This window comes from Oryctolagus cuniculus, chromosome 20 (genome assembly GCF_051225735.1).
Source record: "Oryctolagus cuniculus isolate XC-2025 breed Fujian yellow rabbit chromosome 20, ASM5122573v1, whole genome shotgun sequence".
Lineage (NCBI taxonomy): Eukaryota > Metazoa > Chordata > Mammalia > Lagomorpha > Leporidae > Oryctolagus > Oryctolagus cuniculus.
The window spans coordinates 26556384-26578083 of NC_142886.1; the positions used below are offsets into that span (position 1 = coordinate 26556384).

General features: G+C 55.7%; 1 protein-coding gene across 5 annotated transcripts in view; it reads left to right on the forward strand.

Moving 5' to 3' along the window:
- Positions 1–21700, forward strand: part of IFT43 (intraflagellar transport 43) — a 103015-nt gene that overhangs the window by 58326 nt on the left and 22989 nt on the right. For 3 of the 5 annotated variants that reach the window (XR_016226620.1, XM_008272014.5, XM_008272015.5), the window contains one exon: positions 6348–6394. The exons of the other annotated variants lie outside the window; for them this stretch is intronic. Coding sequence is in view for 2 of the 3 variants with exons in the window: in XM_008272014.5 (XP_008270236.2) it covers positions 6348–6394 (47 nt within the window). In the remaining variant the exon portion in view is untranslated. The remainder of the gene's footprint in view (positions 1–6347; positions 6395–21700) is intronic. 5 annotated transcript variants of the gene reach the window in all.

Here is a 21700-nt window from a genome sequence, read left to right on the forward strand (position 1 = left end):
CGCTGTGGAGGCACGCTGGTGAGTCCCAGCGGTGCAGAGCAGGGCTTGGGCTGGGACCTGCCGTTCACACCGTGTAAGCTGGGGCAGGCTGCCTGCTTTCCCTCGGCCCCCACCGGGTCGACCTCAGTGACACACGGAGGCATTCGTGACGTTTGTCCCAGGGTTTTATGCTTGTGAGGGCAGAAAGCCTTGCCTGAAGATGGCGTTTGCGCTTCTTTTCCTCTCGAGAGGAGTGACGCATTTTTAAAACGTTGAGAGAGCTTTGGCCCCGTGTGAGCGGTGTCTCCTACCTGCTCTTCCTTGGCCAGTTGCACTGGATACATTTGTTCCCCTGGCTGCAGAATTTCTTCTTTTTTTGTAATGAGAGCCCTGGGAGGGCCTAACTGTGGCTTTAGCCGTTTCGCTCACCTTGAGTCCGTCGCCGCGGTAACCATTTGTCCAAGCCCTTCACCATCTTTCCTGGGGTCAGAGGCCACTGCATGGGGAAGGGGTGGGCTGGCAGAGGGCCTGCCCTGGGGGGACCCCTGGGGCCTGCACTTCGGGCCATCCGGAGCCTGTCTGTCTTGCACAGGGAGTCTAGGGTCCGGTGTATGCCGTGGATATGAAGTGACTTCAAGGACACTTCCCCCCATTTATCCCAGTTATGTCCCCTGCTAAAACAGGTTAACGGTGTCTAATTAGCCACCAAGCATTGTCATGCAGCATGAAGACAGCTCCTGGCAGCCCTCTGAGCCGTGGTGCTTCATCTCCATTTACAGCTCCGCAGTCCTCCATTAAGCCGCGCAGCGTCTGAGCCGAGCTGATGCCTGCGTTACGGCCGCCTTTCACCCTTCAGCACGCAGCCCGCCAAGCAGCATTGGGGCCTTCGACCCGGTGGTGGGATGGGGGGCAGGGGCACATGGCCTCAGGAGCTGGCTGAGACCACGGTGGCTGGGCCAGGCCCCCGAGGCAGCAGGGAGCGCTTCTTTCTCCAGGTCGCTGGGATGGGATCGCGCTTCTCCTCCATGGGCCGAATCCTGCTGTCTGAGTGACAGAGGAAGCCACTGCGTCCAATCAAAGGAGATGCGAGAAGGAGGGACAGTGGCGGGAAAGGTGACCTAGGCAGACCGGATCTCTCTATTGCTGTAACTCAAGCTGCCATGTTGTAAATAAAACATATTAAGTAGTAAATCACACGGAACAATTAAACCAGCGTTAACTTCCCGGCACAGCGCCAGCCCTAGCCTAAGTTGAAAGCGTGTCCCTGTCTTAGGAAACTCTCGCTGGACTGGAAGCCGGGGCTGTGCACGAGCGTCTCCCGTGGCCTGGAACTGCCTGCAGTTCCCCGCTGCGGGCTGCAGAGGCGCTCTGAGGCAGATGGCCTGGGCTGGCCTGCAGGCCTCCTGCTGTGCAGGTGGCCGAGCCCCGGGGCCTCGCCTGTAAAACAGTGAAACCAGGAAACATGCTAACTCAACACAGCACAGGGCAGTGCTCCCATCCCAGACCGGAGGGCCTGGGTTAGAATCCCGGCTCCTCTTCCCGTCTCACTTCCTGCTGTTCAGATCCTGGGACGCAGTAGATGATGGTTCACCCGCGTGGGAGACCCGGATGGAATTTCTGGCTCTGCCTGCCCCTCCCCCAGCTGCTGCAGGCATTTGGTGGGGTCAGACAGCAGAAGATCTCTCTGTGTCTCTCTGGTTTTCAAATAAATAAAAATTAATTAATTTTAGAAATAAGATCACGCATAATCCCATCTGTAACTTGTCCTATTATGCAAAAGCACTTCACAGAGTCTGTGGGAAAATGGAATTAAGAGTTGAGTTTGTTTTGGTACCACACTTTTGGAATCTGCTCATAGTTTTTTCATGACGCGCATCCATGAACTTTCTGTGATGACGCCTTATGTAACGGCAGCCAGTGGACAGCACCTGGCACCCGGCCGTCGTCCTGGTCTGTGGCAGTGGGGCAGGCGCCCGCCGGGGCCTGCACGCAGGCCCTCCCCTGAAAGCTGAGAGAGGCTGCCTCCAGCTGAGGAGGAGAAGCCAAGTGTAGGTCCCAGAGAAACCTGGGTGCAGACGCCACGCCTTAACCGTGACGTCCCCTGCTCAAGAAGCTGACGTTGAAAGAACGTGGCCACTTGATTGCGGAGCATTTGCGGCGAGATGGGAAGGAGCACACCCAGACGGCCGCGATTTGCCCTCTGCCCCTCACTGAAGGGCTGGGTGTAGCCCTCCCTGCCTGGGAAGGGGGGTGCGGCGTGTCCTCCCCCGTCACCTGCTCCACAAGGAAGCGGGGGGAGGAGGAGGTTCACTTTCTCATCCTTCTGCAGTGTGGCCAGGGCAACCTGTAGGTGTACAGTAGCCCTTAGGAAAGGAGCCTGGCGTTTAGTTACCTTTTCAAAGCCTCCATTTTTTTTAAATGATTTATTTATTTATTTGAAAGAGCTACACTGAGGAGAGGCAGAGAGAGAGAGAGAGGTCTTCCATCCGCTGGCTCGCTCCCCAGTTGGCCGCAGTGGGGACCTGGGGATTAGGACCTAGCGCATGGATGTTGAACAGGCTTCCCAGGTGTGGCTGTCGGGCACCACCGCCTGTGAGCTGCCTATTTAAGGGGTTCCCCACAACTTCCAGTCCCCTGGACCATCTGAAGCCAGGAGCTTTTTCCAGGTCTCCCACATGAGTGCAGGGACCCAAGGACTTGGGCCATCTTCTACTGTTTTCCCAGGCCATAGCAGAGAGCTGGATCAGAAGTGGAGCAGCCGGAGTCGAACCGCTACTTTACCCGCTGTGCCGAAAGCGCCAGCCCCAGCCTCCGTGTTTTGCGTTTGGCTGTTGAGCAGGCGTCTCTATCCTAATGGCATCTGAGCTGCTCCCAGCCGGCCGCAGTGGGGACATGTGCCATGAGCACCTTGGAGTCTCGCGTGACTCGCAGATAAGCCGACCTAGGGTCACTCGGGAGTGGAAGCTTCACTTCCTGCACTGTTCAGCCCTGCTCTTTCTCCCTTGCCCAGCCTTTGGGTCAAGGCCACATTCACTAACACTTCTGGTGGGAGAAAGCAGGCAGCGCACAAGGAGGAGGTTGGCCGGCGTTGTGGTCCAGTGGGGTAAGCTGACGTCTGCCTCACCAGCCTCTCATATCAGAGCACTGGTTCAAGTCCCGGCTGCTCTGCTTCTGATCCAGCTTCCTGCTAATGTGCCTGGGAAGGCAGCAGATGGTGACAGCTCAAGTACTTGGGCCCTTGCACCCATGTGGGAGACCTAGGTGGAGTTCTTGGTTTCTGGCTTCAGCCTGGCCCAGCCCCAGCTGTTGTAACCATTTGGGGAGTGAACCAGCAGATGGAAGATCTCTTTGTCTCAGTCTCTCCTCTCTCTTTCTGTCACCCTGCCTTTCAAATAAGCAAATGAATCCTTAAAAAGGAGGAGGGGGGCCGGCGCTGTGGCATAGTGGTTAAAGCTTGAAGCCTGCAGTGCCAGCATCCCACATGGGCACCAGTTTGGGTCCTAGCTGCTCCACTTCCGGTCCAGCTCTCTGCCTAGGAAACAAGAGAAGATGGCCCAAAGTCCCTGGGCCCCTGCATCCGTATGGGAGGTCTGGAGGAAGCTCCAGGCTCCTCCAGCGATGTGCTTCAGTTCCGCACATCTGAGGAATGAACCAGTGGATGGAAGACCTCTCTCTCTCTCCCCCTCCCCCTCCCCCTCTCCCTCTCCGTAACCCTGCCTTTCAAATAAATAAATAAATCTTAAAAAAATAAAAAAAGGAGGAGGAGGCAGATGGGTCTATTTACTTATTCTTGCCTAATGTCTGAAATAAGATTCAGAGCAGTCATTCTCAGAATCATAACTGGGTCCCATTTCTAGAAGTGTCTGCCTCCGGGGACCTGGTGGGTAGGACCTTGCACGTGGACATTGTAAAGGCTTCCCAGGTGTGGCTGTCGGGCACCACTGCCTGTGAGCTGCCTGTTTAAGGGGTTCCCCGCAACTTCCAGTCCCCTGTCTGTGCAAACTTTCGTTGCCTCCTCTGAGCAGGAAAAGGCCAGAAAGGACTTGTGCACACTGAACGCAGGCAGGCGTCCTGGTGCCCCAGGGGCGTGAGAACATCAGCCTTTGAAAAGGCCTTGGACAAAGGATTGGGAATCCAGGGTGGAAGGCGGGAGGGGAAATTCAGTCTGGTTTACTTTTTTTTTTTTTTTTTTTTTTTTTAAGGTTAATTCCATCTGCTAGTTTACGCTCCAAAATGGCTGCAACAGGTAGGGCTGGGTCAGTCTGAATCCAGGAGCTTCAGCCAGGTCTCCCACGTGAGTGCAGGGGCCCAAGCACTTGAGCCATCTTCTGCTGCTTTCCCAGGCGTATTAGCAGGGAGCTGGATCAAAAGTAGAGCAGCTGGGACGGAAACCAACGCTCTGATGTGGGATACTGGCGTCACAAGTGGCAGCTTAACCTTCTGTGTCACATTGTGGGCCCCTGGATTCTGGTGTCAGCCTCATCAGTAACCAGCTCTGCCCTGGGAGGCAGCAGGTGACGGCTCAAGTACCTGGGGCCCTACCACCCACACGGGAGACCCGGATGGAGCTCCCGGCTCTTGGATTGGGCCCAACCCAGCCCTGGATGTTGCAGGCATTTGGAGAGTGACCCAGTGGATGGAAGGTCTCTCTCTCTCTCTCTCTCCCCTCTGCCTTTCAAATAGATCCGTGATTTTGTTTCAGTGGTGCTCCTGAAACCTGCCTCAGCTCCTTCCCACGGTTTGAGGCCGTGCTGCCCGGGCTGAGCATCCCTGACAAGCCCTGAGCAGTGCTGTGTGCGGACGGGTGGCTCGCGGGAGTCATTGTGGTTCCCAGCTCTCGGAGAGCTGCTTCTGTTGGCACAGAGACCCGGGGGGCAGCAGCAGTGGCTGTGGGTTGGACCACACAGGCAGCACACAGGCCCTGCCGGCAGCCTGCTTCCCAGGCGGTGGAAGGGAAGTATGTCTGCAAGAGACAGCCCTGAGCCCCAGTTCCTTACCTGAGCCCCGGTCCCTGGTGGCCTGCGGGAGGCAGGACTTCCAGGCTGCATCCTTGCTTGCCGCTGTTTTTAGCCTGCCTGGAATCACAAAACTACCATCCACGTGGTAGCGGGCTGGACTATATGTAACACTGGTATGTATACATGGTATAAGTAAAGCTCGAAGCCTAGCATTTGCATAGTACCTAGCCTTTCTCTCTCTCTCTCTCTCTCTCTCTCTCTCTCTCTTTTAAATAGATTTATTTATTTGAGAGAGAGCTAGAGGCTGAGAGAAAGAGATCTTCCATCCACTGGTTCACTCTCCAAATGGCCACAGCAGCCAGAACTGGGCCAGGCTGAAGCCAGGGGCTAGGAGCTTACTCTGGGTCTCCCATGTGGGTGCAGCAGCCCAAGCACTTGGGCCATCCTCCACTGCCTTCCCAAGCACATTAGCAAGGAGCTGGATTGGAAGTGGGGCAGCTGGGTCTCGAACCAGCACCCATAAGGGATGCCGGCACCAAAGGCAGCAGCTTAACCAGCTATGTCACAGTGCCAGCCCCACAACCTTCCTCCTTCCTCTTTATGGCATGATTTTTTTATGCTATTAAAAAAAAAAAAAAAAGGAAGGAGAAAGAAAACAGCAGGCTGGTGGCGATGTGCTGAACTGACTTCGTGACTCACTGGTGGGTCGTGACCCGGAGTTTATAAAACGCTGCATGAGATGCCGCGGCCTTGGCTGGGCTGTGTGTCACTGTGCCGCTGGGACCCGGCGGGCGGCGTGAATCTGGGCACCGGGGCTTTATTTCAGCAGGGCGCTTCCAGCACACTCCTGAGCTGCGGATGCAGGCGATGTGTGCACGCAGTCGCTGCCAGGAACCCCGTCTGCTGCCTCTCCCACAGCACGCTTCGCGCTCGCCCTTCCTCCTGCGTCTCACGCTTGATGGCCACTTCCCTTGCTCCCAGCCTCCACGAGAGGACCTTCAGCCACAGGGCTGGACTCTGTCTACATCGGGTCTCCTCCTACTACCTCTGTCCTGGTGAATGCCAGCCTGTAAGCCCAGCCATATCTTTAAGAGTCATACCCCAAACAGGACGAAGGTCTCCAGATAAAGCTGGCTGTAGTGGCAGGGCCACCCTCTGTCACACCCCCAGGGTGGGAGGAGCAGTCAGGACTTAGTCTGCAAAGCTGCCCCCTGGACTGGTGCGTTACACAGCCTGTGCAACTGTTCCTGGCAAACCCAGTGGCCTCGGGAGGCTGGGCCCAGGTGATGGAGGCGAGTAGGCCCGGGACGCTTTCGTCTAGGAGAGAGAAGGGTGCGATGCGAACTGGGTGGTTCCTCTCTGTGTTCGAGACTCACGTCCTGCTCTCCTTTTCTTCTTTTCTGGGGGCAGCCAGCGTCTCAGACAGCAGAGCCCGGATGGATCAGATGACGGAGGAGGTAAGGGTGCCCCTGGGAGGGGACCAGATGGGCTTCCAGGGAGCACCCCTGCCCCAGCCCAGCCCTGCCTTTCTCGGACTGTAGCCGAGGTTCTCATCTCCACTCCTCGCTGTAGGCCGCTGCCTCTGGCTGGAGCACCCACCCCTCCATCCTCCCTCCCCCCACGGCCGAAGCAGCCTTCCCTGTGCTGTGTCTCGCCCGCCCGTCCGCTCCCTCGCACCGCGGTAACCTTCCCCAGAGCAGAGATGCGCTAGGGGTTCACTACGCATCCGGCTCCAGCCTGCCAGCGTGTATGTAGGAAAGTGTTTGCCTCCACCACGGCCCTGGGAGATGGTACCGTGGGTGAGCATCCAGAGACTCCGAGTCTAAAGTGCCGTGGGCTCCAGGGCCACAGGTGGAAAACTCCAGACCCAACTGTGTGTGACAAGTCACAGTTAAAGCTCAAGTACTCTAAAAACTGTGTGTGAAACGGCCGTGTGCCCATGTGTGTAGGAAGGTGTTCATGAGCTGCGAACAAATTTTGCGTTTAGACTTGGAGCCCACCCTTAAGCTAGCTCTCTCCGTCTCCATTCAAATATTCCAAAATCCGAAAACAATCCAGAAATCTGAGATACTTCTGGGCCCAAGTGTCTGGGGCCAGGGAGACCCAGCCATGGATGATGACCTCACACAGGCGCAGCAACCACAGCCCGAGGCCGCAGCACTGCGTGACCAGAGCCCAGCCCGATTGCTGTTCCCGCCGGACGCCGAATGTCCCTCTCCTGTGTGTCCCCAGTGCCCAGCCCAGCAGTGGCCAGCCCCAGGCTCACTGTAGAAACAGGCCGAGCAGCTGTGCACAGCCCTCTGTGCAGCTCCTGGTTTGCCCAGTGTCGTTTTCCTCCCACCGGTCGTCTGTCGGTGTCTGTAGAGTGAGTTCCCCAGCCGGAAGCGCTCCCTGCCCTGTGGGCTGCATCGTTGCTGGCGAGAAGTCCACAGTCACTCTGTGCTCTCCCGTGAGCAGGGTCTCTTCCCCCCACTGTAGCCGCTTTGGAGGTGTCCTGTGCTTTGCCGGTTATTTTCGGCAGTTTGTTTGGGATGTGCCTTGGTGTGGTTTTCTTTGTGTTTTTCCAACTTGAACTACCAGTCTTACCATCTCTGACTTCTTGGGGTTTGGTTCTGCTAAACAGTTTTCCTTCTGGCTACAGTTAGTGCTGCTTTCCTACTTCTTCACCTGGTTCGTAAGGTATGAAAGGATGCCAGCTGGTGCCGGGATCAGGTTCCATGTCTGGATCTTGTTGTCCTCCTTTGAAGACTGATGTGTTTGTTGATTGACTTGCACTTTCTGAGCATGACGTTCAGGCTTTACTAGGGCAGGTCTCGGGTTTGTCCTCAACACCGGTGGGTTTCTGCCGCGTGCCAGGCGGTTCGGCAGGGTCTCTGCACTCTGGCTGTGCAAGCCGAGCCTCCTTGGTTCTGTATCAGCTCCTGTCTTCCTGACGGTGCTCTCTGCCCGGCTCTGTGGGGCTTGACAGTGTGAAGACACAGCTCAGCACTCGGCGTGTATTTCTGGAGCTCTTGCTCCGCGTAGCTCCCCAGGCTCTCAGACTCTGCTGCTCAAACTCCAGCCACCTGGGTTAAGCTTCATCCTGCCTCTCCTCACCCCGGGAGACCTCCACGCTTGGGCCGAGTTCCCCTCGCCGTGCCGCCGTCCCGGGAAGGCTCCTCTAGGCAGAAGGCCAGGATCACAGCGGGGTTTACTGCACATGTGGCAGCTGCTGGGTCTGGGGCCCAGAGACCGGTGTTAACTTAAATGAGCTCCGCGGTGAGTGTGTGGCCCAGTGAGGCCGGGGCTGGGACTGGAGAGGACAGGAGCTGTGTGAAAACGCCCCTCTGCCCCGTCTTACTTCTGAGGGGTCCTAAGGTAGAAGAACAGTCACGAGAAGTCAGAGAACCAGGCCACACCATAGGATGCATTAAGAGTTTACGGGCAGGGCCAGTGCTGTGGCCTAGTAGGTTAAGCCTCTGCCTGTGGCTTCAGCATCCCATGTGGGCGCCGGTTCGAGTCCCGGCTGCCCTATTTCCAGTCCAGCTCCATGCTAATGCGCCTGGGAAGGCAGGAAGATGGCTCAAGTGCTTGGGCCCCCTGCACCCACATGGGAGACCTGGAAGAAGCTCCCATCTCCTGGCTTCAGATCAGCCCAGTTCAGCTATTGTGGCCATCTGGGGAGCGAACCAGCAGATGGAAGATCTCTCTCTATGTCTCTCCCTCCCTCTTGCCTGTAACTCTGCCTCTCAAATAAAATAAATAAATCTAAAAAAAATAAAATAAATAAAAGACAAACACAAAAAAAGCGGATGAGCAGGCTGGGCGTTTGGCACAGTGGTCAAGTTACCACTTGGGGTGTCTGCATCCCATATCAGAGTGCCTGGTCCTGGTTCAAGTCCTGGCCGCTCAGCTTCCAGTCCAGCTTTCTGCTGATGCACACCCTGGGAGGAAGCAGGTGGTGGCTCAAGGACTTGGGTTCTTGCTACCCACATGGGAGAGTTGGGTGACGTTCCGGGCTCCTGGCTTTGGCCTAGCCCAGCCCTGGCTGAAGTGGGTATTTGGGGAGTGAACCAGGGGATAGAAGATCTCTTGTATGTGTCTTTGTCTTTCAAATAAAAGTGAAAATAAATTTCAAAGACTTTTAGGAGCTGAGAGCACACTCTTACATCATTCGTCAGCACTTTGCTCTGCTTCCCAGCATCTCTTATGGACAGGCTCATTTCTTCATTTTCACTTATTTATTTGAGAGACAGAGTCACAGAGAGAAGTAGAGAGAGAGATGTCTTCCGTCCGCTGGTTCACTCCCCAAATAGCCGCATGGGCCAGAATTGGGCCGATCCAAAGCCAGGAGCCAGGAGCTTTTTCTGGGTCTCCCATGTGGGTGCAGGGGCCCAAGCACTTGGGCCATCTTCTACTGCTTTCCCAGGAGCATTAGCGGGGAGCTGGATTGGAAGTGGAGCAGTCGGGACTCGAACTAGCACTTGTAGGGGATGCCAGCACTGCAGGCAGAGGCTTTACCTGCTATGCCACAGCACTGGCCCCTCATTTTTATCTTTTATTTATTTGAAAGGCACAGTTATATATATATATATATATATATATATATATATAGAGAGAGAGAGAGAGAGAGAGAGAGAGAGAGAGATATCTTCCATCTGTGGGTTCACTCCCCAGATACCACCATGGCCAGGGCTGGGCCAGGCTAAAGCCAGGAGCCAGGAGCCTTTTCCAGGTCTCCTGAGTGCAGGGGCCCAAGGACCTGGGCCATCCTCTGCTGCTTTCCCAGGTGCATTAGCAGGGAGCTGGATTGGAAGTGGAGCAGCCAGGACTCAAACCAGTGCTCACATGGTACGCTGGCATTACAGGCCGTGTCTTTAACCACTGTGCCACAGCACCGGCCCCACAGGTCAGTTATTTCCAGATCTTCCTCCTTAGCTCTACCCACCAAAGGCCTCATGGCTGCCAGACTTCCCACTCACTAATAATTCCCAGTGAGTATTGAATAAGGTGTCTTCTGTATCTGGTCCCAAGTCCTGTTTTCCCAGACACGTGCGTAGCGTGTCATCTGCCAACACTAAAGTGGCAGCTCAGTGATCAGGGGCTGCGGGCCGCGCCTTTGATCTGCCTGTCCTCGCGGATCTGCTGCGGCTCCAGCCATTGATTGCATGGGACAGCAAGGTGACCACTGAGGGGGAAGTGTCAGAGGGTTCAAGGAGGCAGCGTCTCCAGCAGACATGGACAAGGCTGTCAGGTGGGTAGCAGCAGTGTCTGTTGAGATCGCTCGAGCAGCCGTGTTGGAGCCCTAGATTTGCAGCAGGCAGGTGTGGCTGAGTGCTTGCGAAGGCAGGTGATTGGTAGTGTGAGGAGCTCCCGTCTCGGCTGACGCTCGGGGTGGGTATGGGGTGGGCCTTCAGCCCCCAGGTGCCCATATGTGTGTTCAGAGCACCAAGAGACTCGCTTTGTAAGTTAGAAAACATTAAATTCAAGGGAAAAGGGATTTTCTAGTGTTTTGGCAGGAATGTGGAAACACAGAGCGAACAGTTGAGTTCGTAATCTGAAGCTGGTTTGCTCGCTGTGTCTGCTCCAGGCCTTCCCCGTCCCGCCTTAGCCTCTTGCCAGCTCCCTCGAAGGATTTCCGAAATCGCGCGTTCCCCACTCTCTTCACTGTGGCGAATGCTGCACGTCAGGGAGTCACGTGTTCAAGGTAAACGTTGCGGCAAAGCCTTCTGAACGCTGGAGTTGGCACAGACTGAAAGGCCAGTTGCTAGAAGGTTGCACTGGCCGCCGTTGGGACCATGCCATGTTAGAGTCAGACCGTGGCGGCTCTAGGGGACTCTGCAGGCCACCCTGTCCACATCTGTCACTGGACGTGTTAAGAAATTGAGGCTTAGAGATCATTACACAAAACAGCAGGACTCAAAGAGAAACCCTGGGCTTCTGCCTCCCAGGAGAACACTCGCTCTTGTGCCGCAGTACCCACCATCATTGTGATTTATTACCAAACATTCACCATGTGCCACTACCAAGCCCTGGTGCTCGTTTAATTCTCCAACAGATCTACGGGAAAGTCTTACTTCACCAGCTTTATTGAGGTCTGAGTGATACACAGTGAGCCATGTTTATTTAAAGCACACAGTCCGAGTTTTGGTAGTGCTTATACCTGTGAAACCACCACCCCTGAAGTTCCTCCTTGCCCCTTGCAAGCCCATCCCTCCCCTGCCCTGGCCCTGGGCAACTGTGTGTGTGTGTGTGTGTGTGTGTGTGTGAGACTATGGTGTAGCTGGCAATTTCTAGTCATAGATAAATGGAGGCCTACATGTGTACTCTTTGAGAACTTGATTCTCTTCACCCAGCGGGAGGGTTTTGAGGTTCACCCGATTGCTGTATAAATCATTAATTAACCCATTCATGTTTGGGGCTGCGTAGGAGTCCATTGTATGGATGCACCATAGTATGTTCACCTGTCGATAGACATTTGGACAGTTCACTGTCACCGTCTTGGAGCAGACGTGGGCAAAGATAACTGTGCCCAAGGTGACACAACTAGTAAGTGGCTGGATTTTTTTTTTTTTTTTTTTGACAGATAGAGTTAGACAGTGAGAGAGAGAGAGACAGAGAGAAAGGTTTTCCTTTTCCGTTGGGTCACCCCCCAAAATGGCCGCCACAGCCGGCACACTGCGCCGATCCGAAGCCAGGAGCCAGGTGCTTCTTCCTGGTCTCCCACACGGGTGCAGGGCCCAAGCATTTGGGCCATCCTCCACTGCACTCCCTGGCCACAGCAGAGAGCTGGCCTGGAAGAGGAGCAACCGGGACAGAATCCGGCACCCCAACTGGCACTAGAACCCGGGGTGCCGGTGCCGCAGGCAGAGGATTAGCCTAGTGAGCCGCAGCGCCGGCCAAGTGGCTGGATTTAAACACAGATGTTGACCCCAGCACCCTGGTGAGTCTCTGGGCTGTAGTGGCTGGGAGGACCCTCATGCTTCCTGGTGGCCCCCTCCACGGGTAGAATGCTTTAGTGCCAGCTCGTAGATGTGTAACAGCGAGTGCCCAGAAGGATGGACGGATGCAGGGTGAAAGCGCGCTAAGGCAGGAAAGCAGAGGGTACGTGTTTTCAGAGAACCCCGCTGGCGTTTGTCTCCCCTCCACTTACTGGCATGTGAAATGTGTGGTTTGGCCTTTGTTTTTTGCCGTGGACGTGTAGAACATAAAACCCTCTCTTGTCAGAGTGCACTCGCTCATGCCTCCTAGGAAGGATGCCTCTCCTCCAGCATAAATCTGTTTTCCATGCCGTTACGCTGGAGTCTTTTAATGGAAAACCAGTTCATATGTTACACTTCACACTTGGCTTAGTCCATTTCACTGTGTGTGAATGTTTAGAATCCATTATGCAGGAAGAATCATATGTTACCTCTAACTAGTTTCTGGAATTGTCTTTGCTCAGAGAATTACTTGGTTGGCTGGTAAAGGCTGCTCCTTGGAGCTTAGACATCAGGTGGGTGGGGAGACGCTGTCAGCGATGGCCCTGAATCATCCCTGGGCCCTCACTCAGCAGGGGTGTTCAACAGATTGTGGGCACCTGTAAGGAAACCTGCTGTTCCCCGTGATACAACCACATCCGGGTTCTCTGAGATGACCGGGGCGGGGGCGTTAACCACCTGGCAAGGGATTGATCGTTTTCTTACTCCTAGCAGGGATGGGGGCTTGGTGAGCAATTGCAAAAGAGCGGATAAATCTCAGGAAATAAGGAGGGACAGGCCTTTGGCACAGTGGTTAAGCCGCCAAATTGGGATGCCCGCATCCCACATCAGAGTGCATGGGTTCCAGTTCTGCCTCTGCCCTGCTCCAGCTTCCTGCTAACGTGCACCCTGGGAGGCAGCAGGTGATGACTCAGGTGGCTGAGTCCCTGCCGTCCACGTGAGAGACCTGGGCTGGGTTCTGAGTTCCTGGCTTCGGCCTGGCCAAACCCTGCCTATCGTGGGCATTTGGGGAGTGAACCAGTGGGTAGGAGGGTGGTGCCCACCTGCCCACCTTTCTATCTATTTATCCCTATATCTGTTTATCTGTCTGCCTTTCAAGTAGGTATAATCCATAAATAAAATTTTTAAAAATAAAGAAACGAGGCTCTGCAGTCAGGGCCCCCATGAGCCTCGGACGTTAGTGGTTCTTGCGGAAGCCGGCAGGCTTTCGTGCAGTGCCTGTGGCCTGTGTGGCACCAGGTGCTGCCTGTTGTAATGGATGAGGTGGTCCTGGCCCCGCAGGAGCTTCTGGCCTTTCCCTCCTGCCCTCTCTACGATGCTCCTGGGAGCCCCGTCGGCGTCCCAGCATTCGCTCACTGCGTGGCGCTCGTTGTCTCCTGCAGAAGATGCGTTCCTTCTGGGCCACAGATCCCCAGGGAGAGAGGGGAGCGCTTCTCCCCTCCGCACACCTGAGGCTGCAAGACTCCTTCCTTTTCCCTCTGTAGAAGAACGGAGCTTTGGAGATGAGCTGTGTTTGCAGAATGAGGAATGGAGACCGAGCGATGGTTCAGGTGGTTTGGGCAAACCTGCTGGTACTGCGTGAGGACTGTTTGTAAGACCTTGGCTCTGGGGGCAGGCAGATAGATAACCACGTGGGACAGCAAAGGGTAAGACAATAAAAAGAACAGTGAGGGCTGTGGTGAGCCAGAGAGGAAGTGGCACAGCCTCAAAGTTGCCAAATTCTTGTTTTTTTTAAAAAACTTAGGATCTTGAAAAAATTCTTCATAGCCTTCGGGAACTGGTTTAAAACCCTCCACAAGACCACGTGGGCCTCTGCTGTAAAGGCACGAACTTTGGGAGACAAACAAAAGAGAAAAAGCAGTGCAAGGGTTAAGCAGCTGCTGTGGGCACTGGCTCAGCAGTTAGGATGCCTGGCTCTGCCACCCGGCTCCAGCTGCTGACTCCGGCTTCCTGCTAATGCAGGCCTGGGAAAGCAGCGGTGATGGTGATGGCTCTAGTAATTGAGTTCCTGCCACCGTGTGGTAGACCAGGGTGGTGTTCCCAACTCCTGAATGTTGCAAATAGTTTTTAAAAAGCTAACTGGTAGAACACATGGCAAAGACAGCAGATGGTTCTTGCGGTACAAGTTGTTTACCTAATTAGTGACCATGCGTTCAGAAGCAGCAGCAACTCCCATGGGCCAAGAGCAGGCGGGAGGCAGGAAGACGCCTTGCAGAGTCCGGAAGGGTGGACGGAGTTGCGTAGCTGGGCAAGGATGTGACGCTTTCCCAGGTGAGCTGTCTGGCGTCAGGAGAGACTGCGCACGGAGAGCGAGGAAAGGACTTGTGCGACCAGAGCAGAAGCCGGTTCTGCAGGGCTCAGCCCTGGTTCTGGGCCATGTCGCTGCACCAGCTACCTTCCGTGAACTCTGTCAGCCATCCGATTTGCTGATTCCCTTTCCAGCCAGTACCATGCTTCCTGGAAGGGGGGATACATGACTGTGGGCAGTTGCTGAAGAGTGAGGGATAGCAGGGACCCCAGGGTGACCTCAGGATCCCCAAATTGTCGGATGGCAGAACTGCCCTCCCCCCGTGTCGGTGACTGTCCCTCCATGGCAGAATCACCAGCCCTGCTCTCAGAACCTGGCTTCCGGTCGGCCTCGGCCTTTGGCCTGTGTCCTGGAAGGAAGAATCTGAAACAGGGTTGCATTAACGCACCGCAGGTGACTGTGCGGAAGCCGTGCTTGCATTCCACAGTGACTGTTGAACAGTCCTGTGTGTGCGCGCAGAGCTGGGCACCGGGGCTTTGGTGCAGAACACCAGCCGTCCTCACTGTCACGGGGCTTACAGCCTAGTTGGGGACGTGCAGGGTAAAGCAGAGTTGCACAGCCCATTAGTGAGCATGGGGTGCTGAGAGAGACAGAGAGAGACGTTGGAGGCCTGGTGTGCACTAGGTGGAGAGGGAGACCCCCCTCAAGAAGCAGTTTTAACCTTCCACTTGAAGCAGAACTCAAAGTTGCCCAGGAAGGGGGGGTGGGAGTTGGAGGGCAGAGCGGACAGCAAGTGCCAAGCTGTGTCGCCTCCTGGGCTCCGAGTCCGGCAGCTCTAGGATCCAGCTCTGGGCAAGGAAGCCCTGGACGGAGTATAATGGTGAGCACCAAGTCCCATCCAAGTGGGAGAAAGGGTTGTCAGCTCAGGAAAGAGCTGAAGCCCGTTCAGGCTGAAATCGTCTCTGAACTCAAGACTGGATGTGGATTCGTCTCGTGCAGACCTCAAGTCACCGGGACGGAATGTTGCTCCTCCGAGCTAAATTCAAGTTAGAAAAAGATTTCTGAGACCCAGGAATATGTCTTTAAAAGAAGCAGAAAGTCTCTGCAAACAGGAGCTTTTAAAAAAAAAAAAAAAAGAGCCCTTCCCCGTGTTTAGCCATCGCATGGTAGCCTAGCCCAGCACTGAGAGTGGGGTCCTCACTCCCTCTTTTGGCACGCCGGCTCCTGGGCACGTGACACCCCCACTGGACAGAGCCGTGCACCTTCCCATCCCAAAGCGTGGTTCTGACAGGTTTGAGCATCTCAAAACCTTAGGAATAATAAATCCCTCTGGCCCACCAAAAAAGTGTTTAATTCCTAAAGGACAAGCCGAGTTGAGCCACTTCTAGCCAGGGGCAATCGGGGACTTAATTCTGCACGTGTAGCAATCTGGATGATCTGAGAGCTCCAAGTTTAAGGGTAATTGCTCAATTTTCTATCCATGTCAACAGGGAAAATAGGTAAAAGTGGCTGAACAGAGCCCAGCAGTGCAGCTGAAAGAGCTGTGCGCTATGGGGCCGACCGCAGAGTGAGAGCAGTGTGGTCTGTCCGGACCACCCTCCCGTCACCCTCTGTCCGTCTCCGTTCACCTCCATCTCCCGGCTTCCTTGCTTAACCTCCTACCGAATGCTTCCTCCCCGCTCCTGCACACAGCAGAGCTGCCCGGGGCCTACGCAGCTTTAAATGCAGAGACAGAAAAGGTGAATGGATTCTTTAAGGACAGATGGACTGGAACTCTGTCTCAGCTCCACCCTCACTTGGGAGGGACGTTCCGTTATGTCCTCCTTAAGCTGAATGCAGCATGTAGGACTAAGTGGTTCCTAAATCTGCTTCTTCTGCCTCCCTAATTTTTAAAAACTTATCAACAACTGCTGCTGATTCTTTTCATTATCGTTGTTACTAAAGCTCCTTAAAATCCATTTGTTGGAGGGTAGGCGTTGTGTGCACTTGCATTCCCTGGAGGAAGGAATGCAGTAGCATAGCTGGTGCAAATCCCGGCTGCTCTGCTTCCTCTCCAGCTCCCTGCTAACGTGCCTGGGAGGCAGCAGATGATGGCCCAGGTACTTGGGTTCCTGCCATCCACACGGGAGGTCCAGATGGAGTTCCTGCTTTGACCTGCACAGCCCTGGCTGTCATAGGCTCGAACCAGTAGATGGAAGATATATCCCCTCTCTCTGTCTCTGTCATTCTGCATTTCAAATAAATTAAATAAATATAGGGAAAAAAATCAATGTTTTGGAGCAGGTTTTTGGTGCAGCAATTATGATACCACTTGGGACACCGCATTGCATATGGGAGTGCCTGGGTTCAAATCCCGTTTCTGCTTCCAATCCCAGCTTCCTGCTCATGTGCACCCCAGGCGTCAATGTGAGGGCTCAGGTACCTGGATCCCTGCTACCCGTGTGGGGGGCCTGGATTGGGTTCCAGGCTTCCGCCTTTGACCTGAAGCTGTTGCAGGCATTTGGGGAGTGAACCAGCAGATGGGAGTTCTCTCTCTCTCTCTCTCTCTCTGCTTTCCAGACAAGTTAAACTCTTTCAGAAAGAGTCACCCAGAGTGCGGACCAGGCCTCCCGCTGTGCTGGCAGAGCTAGGACAGAGTGCTTTATTCCCCGAGTTGTGCCCTGAAGTCTGCAGGTCACGCCAGACTTCCTGCAGGTCCCGTCACGACCACGTGTGCCCGAAACACAGCTGGCAGTCGGCTCCCTGCAGTCCCATCCCTTTGGTCATGTGGGCAGCTTCCCTGTGCGATGTAACGCGAAGAAGGAACACGAGGGCCTTGTGCCTCACGCGCACGTGTGCTTGGAGCGAAGCAGGCCATGGTCACTCGTCCCCGGGATTGCAGAGGGCAAGGCTCCGTCCGCGGGCTGTCGTGCCAGCATCTGTTGGGAGGGCTGTGACTAGTAGCAGATCATCCAGCATCAAGCAGCGACAGAAGTAAAAGAGTTACTTAACCCTGACATCGCGGTGACAGTTGAGGGTGTTTATTCTAGAACTTTCTGGTCTCTGTCCTGGCTGAATGTAAGTCAGGATGGGATAGGGCCAAGCAGGTCTCACCTGGTTTTGTGAGACCGTCCCAGTAGAGACCACAGGCGGTGTGGCGGTGCGGCTTTCGGGGCTGGCACAGGTGCGTCCCCACACAGCTGTGAAGGGAGTGGGCGAGTGGGGAGGGTTGAGAGTGGCTGAGACAGGCCCAGGTGGGGAGGCCGCAGCCCCCAGGGCTCCTGGGGCCCCTGCCTCTTCCTTCGAGCAGAGGGACGTCAGGGCTCTGTGTTCCAGGATGTCGATGTCGAGAGACGGGGACCACAGAGAAAAGGCCTGACAGTTCCCACACTCAGAACCTCAGCCAGATGTGGCCGGGGGTGGCCCGTGATGCTTCCTGTCCCCCAGGTGGACAGCTGACAGCCGGCTGTCGCTCAGAGACGGGAAGGGACGGGCCCGTGTGTGTGTCGGGGGATGGGTTTGACGAGGTCTCCTCCTTCTGACACTCTCACGTGGAGGTGAGTTTCCGAAGAACCCAAGGCAGCACGCCCTAGGGGTGGCAGAGGGAAGGGGGACACTCCCGCCCACGCCACTGCCGAGCGGGTGGTCCTCCTCTCTGGCCGTAGGTCCTCCCGCGGCAGTACACAGGTGGTCAGCGTGTGCGTGTGCCTCCTCGGCTGTGTCTACACACGCACAGCAGGACGCACACTGGGAATGTGATTCCTGAGTCCATAAGTGCAGTTGACGGACTGGGTTTACCTAAAAGACCCTTTAAGAGAAAGCTCTTGAAAGATGATTACAGAATTGAGACACCATCATTTAAAAGTGCCCGAGGCAGGCTCCTTTGAAAATCACGGCAGCGGAGGGACAGAGAGAGAGCCACGCAGCCCTTGATTGTTGCGCGGCTCCCCCAGGACCCGTCGCCCCCTCCCCCTCCGTTCTCATCTGATAAGACAGCGAGCAGCCGTAAGACTCCCCATCTATCTTATGAAAATCCGATTCGGAGTGGCTGTGATCAAAACCTGCTGGCTGTCACCCGCAGTGGCCTCGCGCGGAGGGAGCCGCTCAGAAGCGTCGCGTATGTGGGGGTGTCACGGGTGGCACCCATCAAAGGAGCCTTTTTTTTTTAATAAATATATATAAGGAAAAAATACAAAACCCAAGGATTCGGAATGAAAGCAGTGTAGTTTGTCTTGTTGTTTCCAGTGTAACACGAAGAGGATGAAATAAAACCAGACACGCCTGGTTTCTGACATACTTCTGGCAGCGCCGAGCGGGCGCCCACCCCGCCGCACGCACGCCGTGGCCCGCGTCTCGCCCCACTGAGGAAGGCAGCCAGTGCCTTGGTTGCTGTCCCTTCGAGCCACTTCCTTCCGTCCTCGTCACGGCTGAAGCCCCGTGCCTCTCCTTGTCCTGAGCACAACTCCGGGGCTACAGCATGGCAGAAACTCCAGGGGGTTCCTTGTCAGGGTCTCCAGCAGCCAGTGGCCAGCGAACGGTTTGGTGCTCCCTAGAGGTCGCCACGGCAGGCGACACTGGGCTCATTTCAGGATCTGCTCGCTGGAGGCTCCGAGGCCGAGGGGGTCTTTACCCCTAGAGAACCCTTGCTGGGCCTGCTTGTCTCCCAGGAGCCACGTGGCGTCGCTGGCCAGGCTCAGTGCGGCACAGCTGAGGCCGATTGCTGGGGGGTCCTCTGGGGACTTGGGGTGGGGGTGGTGGGCTGCATGTGTGGCTGCTGCGGAAATATGCTCACCTCCCCCCTGTGGGCATGGCAGTGAGGTCAGTGGATCAGGAGCCGAGTACCCTCTGTCCACGGCACGTCCGGGCTGGGGCCTGAACCAAAGCTGGCTTGCACCTTCCTCTCCGACCATGGCCAGCCGAGAGCGTTGTCGCATCTCGAGGGCCCAGGGCGAACCACTGTCCCGTCTTCTTCCTCTCGGAAGGTCTGTGGGCTTTGTCCCCGGCAGCGCTGGCTGAGGTTCAGCTCCGGGCGGACGCAGGGAGGCATTCAACAAAAGGGCCAGGGCTCACCGCCCTCGGCCTGCGCCACCCCCCCACCCCCCAGGCAGCCCCTTCCTCAGAGACCCACTCTCTGGGCCCCGCCTTTCACGTGCGGTCAGCCACGTCTCTTGGCTTCTGCAGTGTGGCTTTCTGGCCACCCTCAGTCTCTCCTCACCTGTCCATAACGAGCCAAGGATGGACCCAGCTTTAATCAGCTGAAGTCACCAGGGTCAGAAGTCTTCATAGAGCGGACCTGCCAGGGCCCCCGAGACGGGTCTGTGCCCCGCGGCCCCTGATGGGGGGAATGCAGGGGGCCGCCCGGGAGCCCCTCTGAGGCCACCTCTTCCCCTTGTTCCTCCGGGTGTTTGAAGCCTGTTGCCTACTGCTTTCCCCTTTTCTTTTCCTTTTTTTTTTAATTCTCCATTTTTTTTTCACTTGGAAAAAAAATTATTTATACGATTGAGATCCACTAATTAAAGCCATTTTCTGGTATTTGGTTACCAGAGCGTTTGATGTCTCTCTGACAAGACCATGAAATGCACGGGGTGTCCACGGGGACAGAATTTGCTGAACACGGCTCTTTGTAAATGAGGGGACACAGTGTCGCAGCAGCTCATGAATATGAAACGCCCATGATGCCACCTCAGTGGACTTGGGAACACAGATGAATCCTGTCATGTGCTAAATGAGACCAATTTCTTTCACTTAACTTCATCTTCAATCAGACCTTCTTCCATTTGCCTGTTTAAAATTCCCCATACGTGATGCAGAAGGTAACAGCATTCAGTAAAACAAAGTTTTGCAGCTGCAGAGAAAAAAAAAAATGATAATGCTCTGTGGTTTAAAGTTGCCAGCTCCCGAAAACACGGCTGTGGTTGTGTCTCCCGCTTACGAGCTCTGTGGTCTTGGGGCACAGAATTCGGGGTTTGTCTAGACGGCTCCTGCGGCGGGGGTGGGGGTGGGGCTGGGGCTCCTGCAGTGGCGTGTCCAGATCCCTTCCGTGTGGAGGGTTTGTTAAACTTGGCTGTGAATCGTGGATATGGGTACCTACCAGCTCAGTAGCCAGAGGACTGGTGGGAAAGAAGCAGGCATTTGCTTCCAGGAGGTCAGAAGCTGGGGAGTGGGGGTGTCATCAGCAAACTCCCTGGGGAACCCGGGAAGGGGAGCCAACTCTTTGTGTCATTTATCAAAGTGAGAAGCTGCTGGGGTGCTTACGACTCCATAGAAACCGACCAAGAAAATCAGCACAGAGCTAAAGGGACTGGCGGTGGGGGTTGGAGTCCCTGCTTGGAGGGGACCCAGGGCCAGTCTGGGGTACCACCTTTGATGTCTCCTGGCAGCACCTGGGTTTGTTGTGATGCAGGTGAAGGGTCTGGTGGGGTTCAGTGTGTCCTCATCGCCCTGTCCAGTCTAAGAGAGCACTTCCTGTTCTGGCGGTCCCCCAAGAAGCCAGGAACACTGGGTCTGGGTGCAGGCTGTCACAGATGCATCCCAGAGGCTTGGGGCCAGCTGCACTGGAAGGAGGCAGACAGGCATTTCACTGCCAGGCAGCGGGGCCGAACGGCGGCCCTCTGGGGCTTTGCCAGGTGGTTCCCGGGCTCGTGTGCGTGCGATGCAGCATCTCAGGGCGTCTGTGAAATGGGTCGTCACTGATGGCTTGGTGTAGCTGCAGGTTTCCAGTGCTTCCGTAGGCGCCATGTATTTACATCCATGGCCTCACCTGGCATTTGGTTTGTTGGACCGATCTTGGGTGGCGGCTACTGGGAGTGCTCATGTCAAAATGAGTTTCCCATTTGGTGATCTCTCTTTTGGCCACGAGTGCTTCCTGCTGTTGCTGTGCACGGACGAGCCTCTATCGGGTGCTTCCGGAATGGGAGGCAGACGGGCGAAGAGGCCAGGGTGAAGCACTCCTCCTCCGTAACTTTGTTCCCATGGCTCAGGTCCATCGCTCTCAGCGAGGCGAGGCCTTGGCTGTGTGTGACGTCATCAGATCCAGGACGTGTCCAAAGGTCTCACTCGGTGGTTCTTGGGAACACCTCCCACCTGGCAGCTTGAGGAACAAGGCGGAAACCAGCGTGGCTCTTCGGCGTGTGCCCTTCGGGTTTGCACGGTATCCAGATTTGGTTCCTCTCCGGCCAGCCTTTCCGTGGCCAGTCCCTGGGTGGCGGCTGCGTCTCTGCTTCAGCTGGCCACCGTCTCGGGGCAGATTTCACGTGCTGCCACAAGGTGGCGCCGTGCACCCGGGGGCTGTGGGAAGCTCTCAGCCCTGCCAGTCCCATCCAGAGGTGATTCACCAACAAGGGCGTGCGTGGGCCATCGCCTCCTGATTTATTGCTACTTCCTGTGTCCGGAGTTTCCCTCTGCCATGGTGCCTTGCTCCGTCTGTCTTGGATTTCCCCTGAAGGGGCCTGGCGTAGAGCAGACGGCTGATTCATGCAGGCCCGTCCTCGCCCAGCACTGGGCACTCCCTGGGCTCTGCACCCCAGGCACACTGGCCTGCTGTGGCATGGCAAGTGACTTCTCACCTCCAGGTGTCT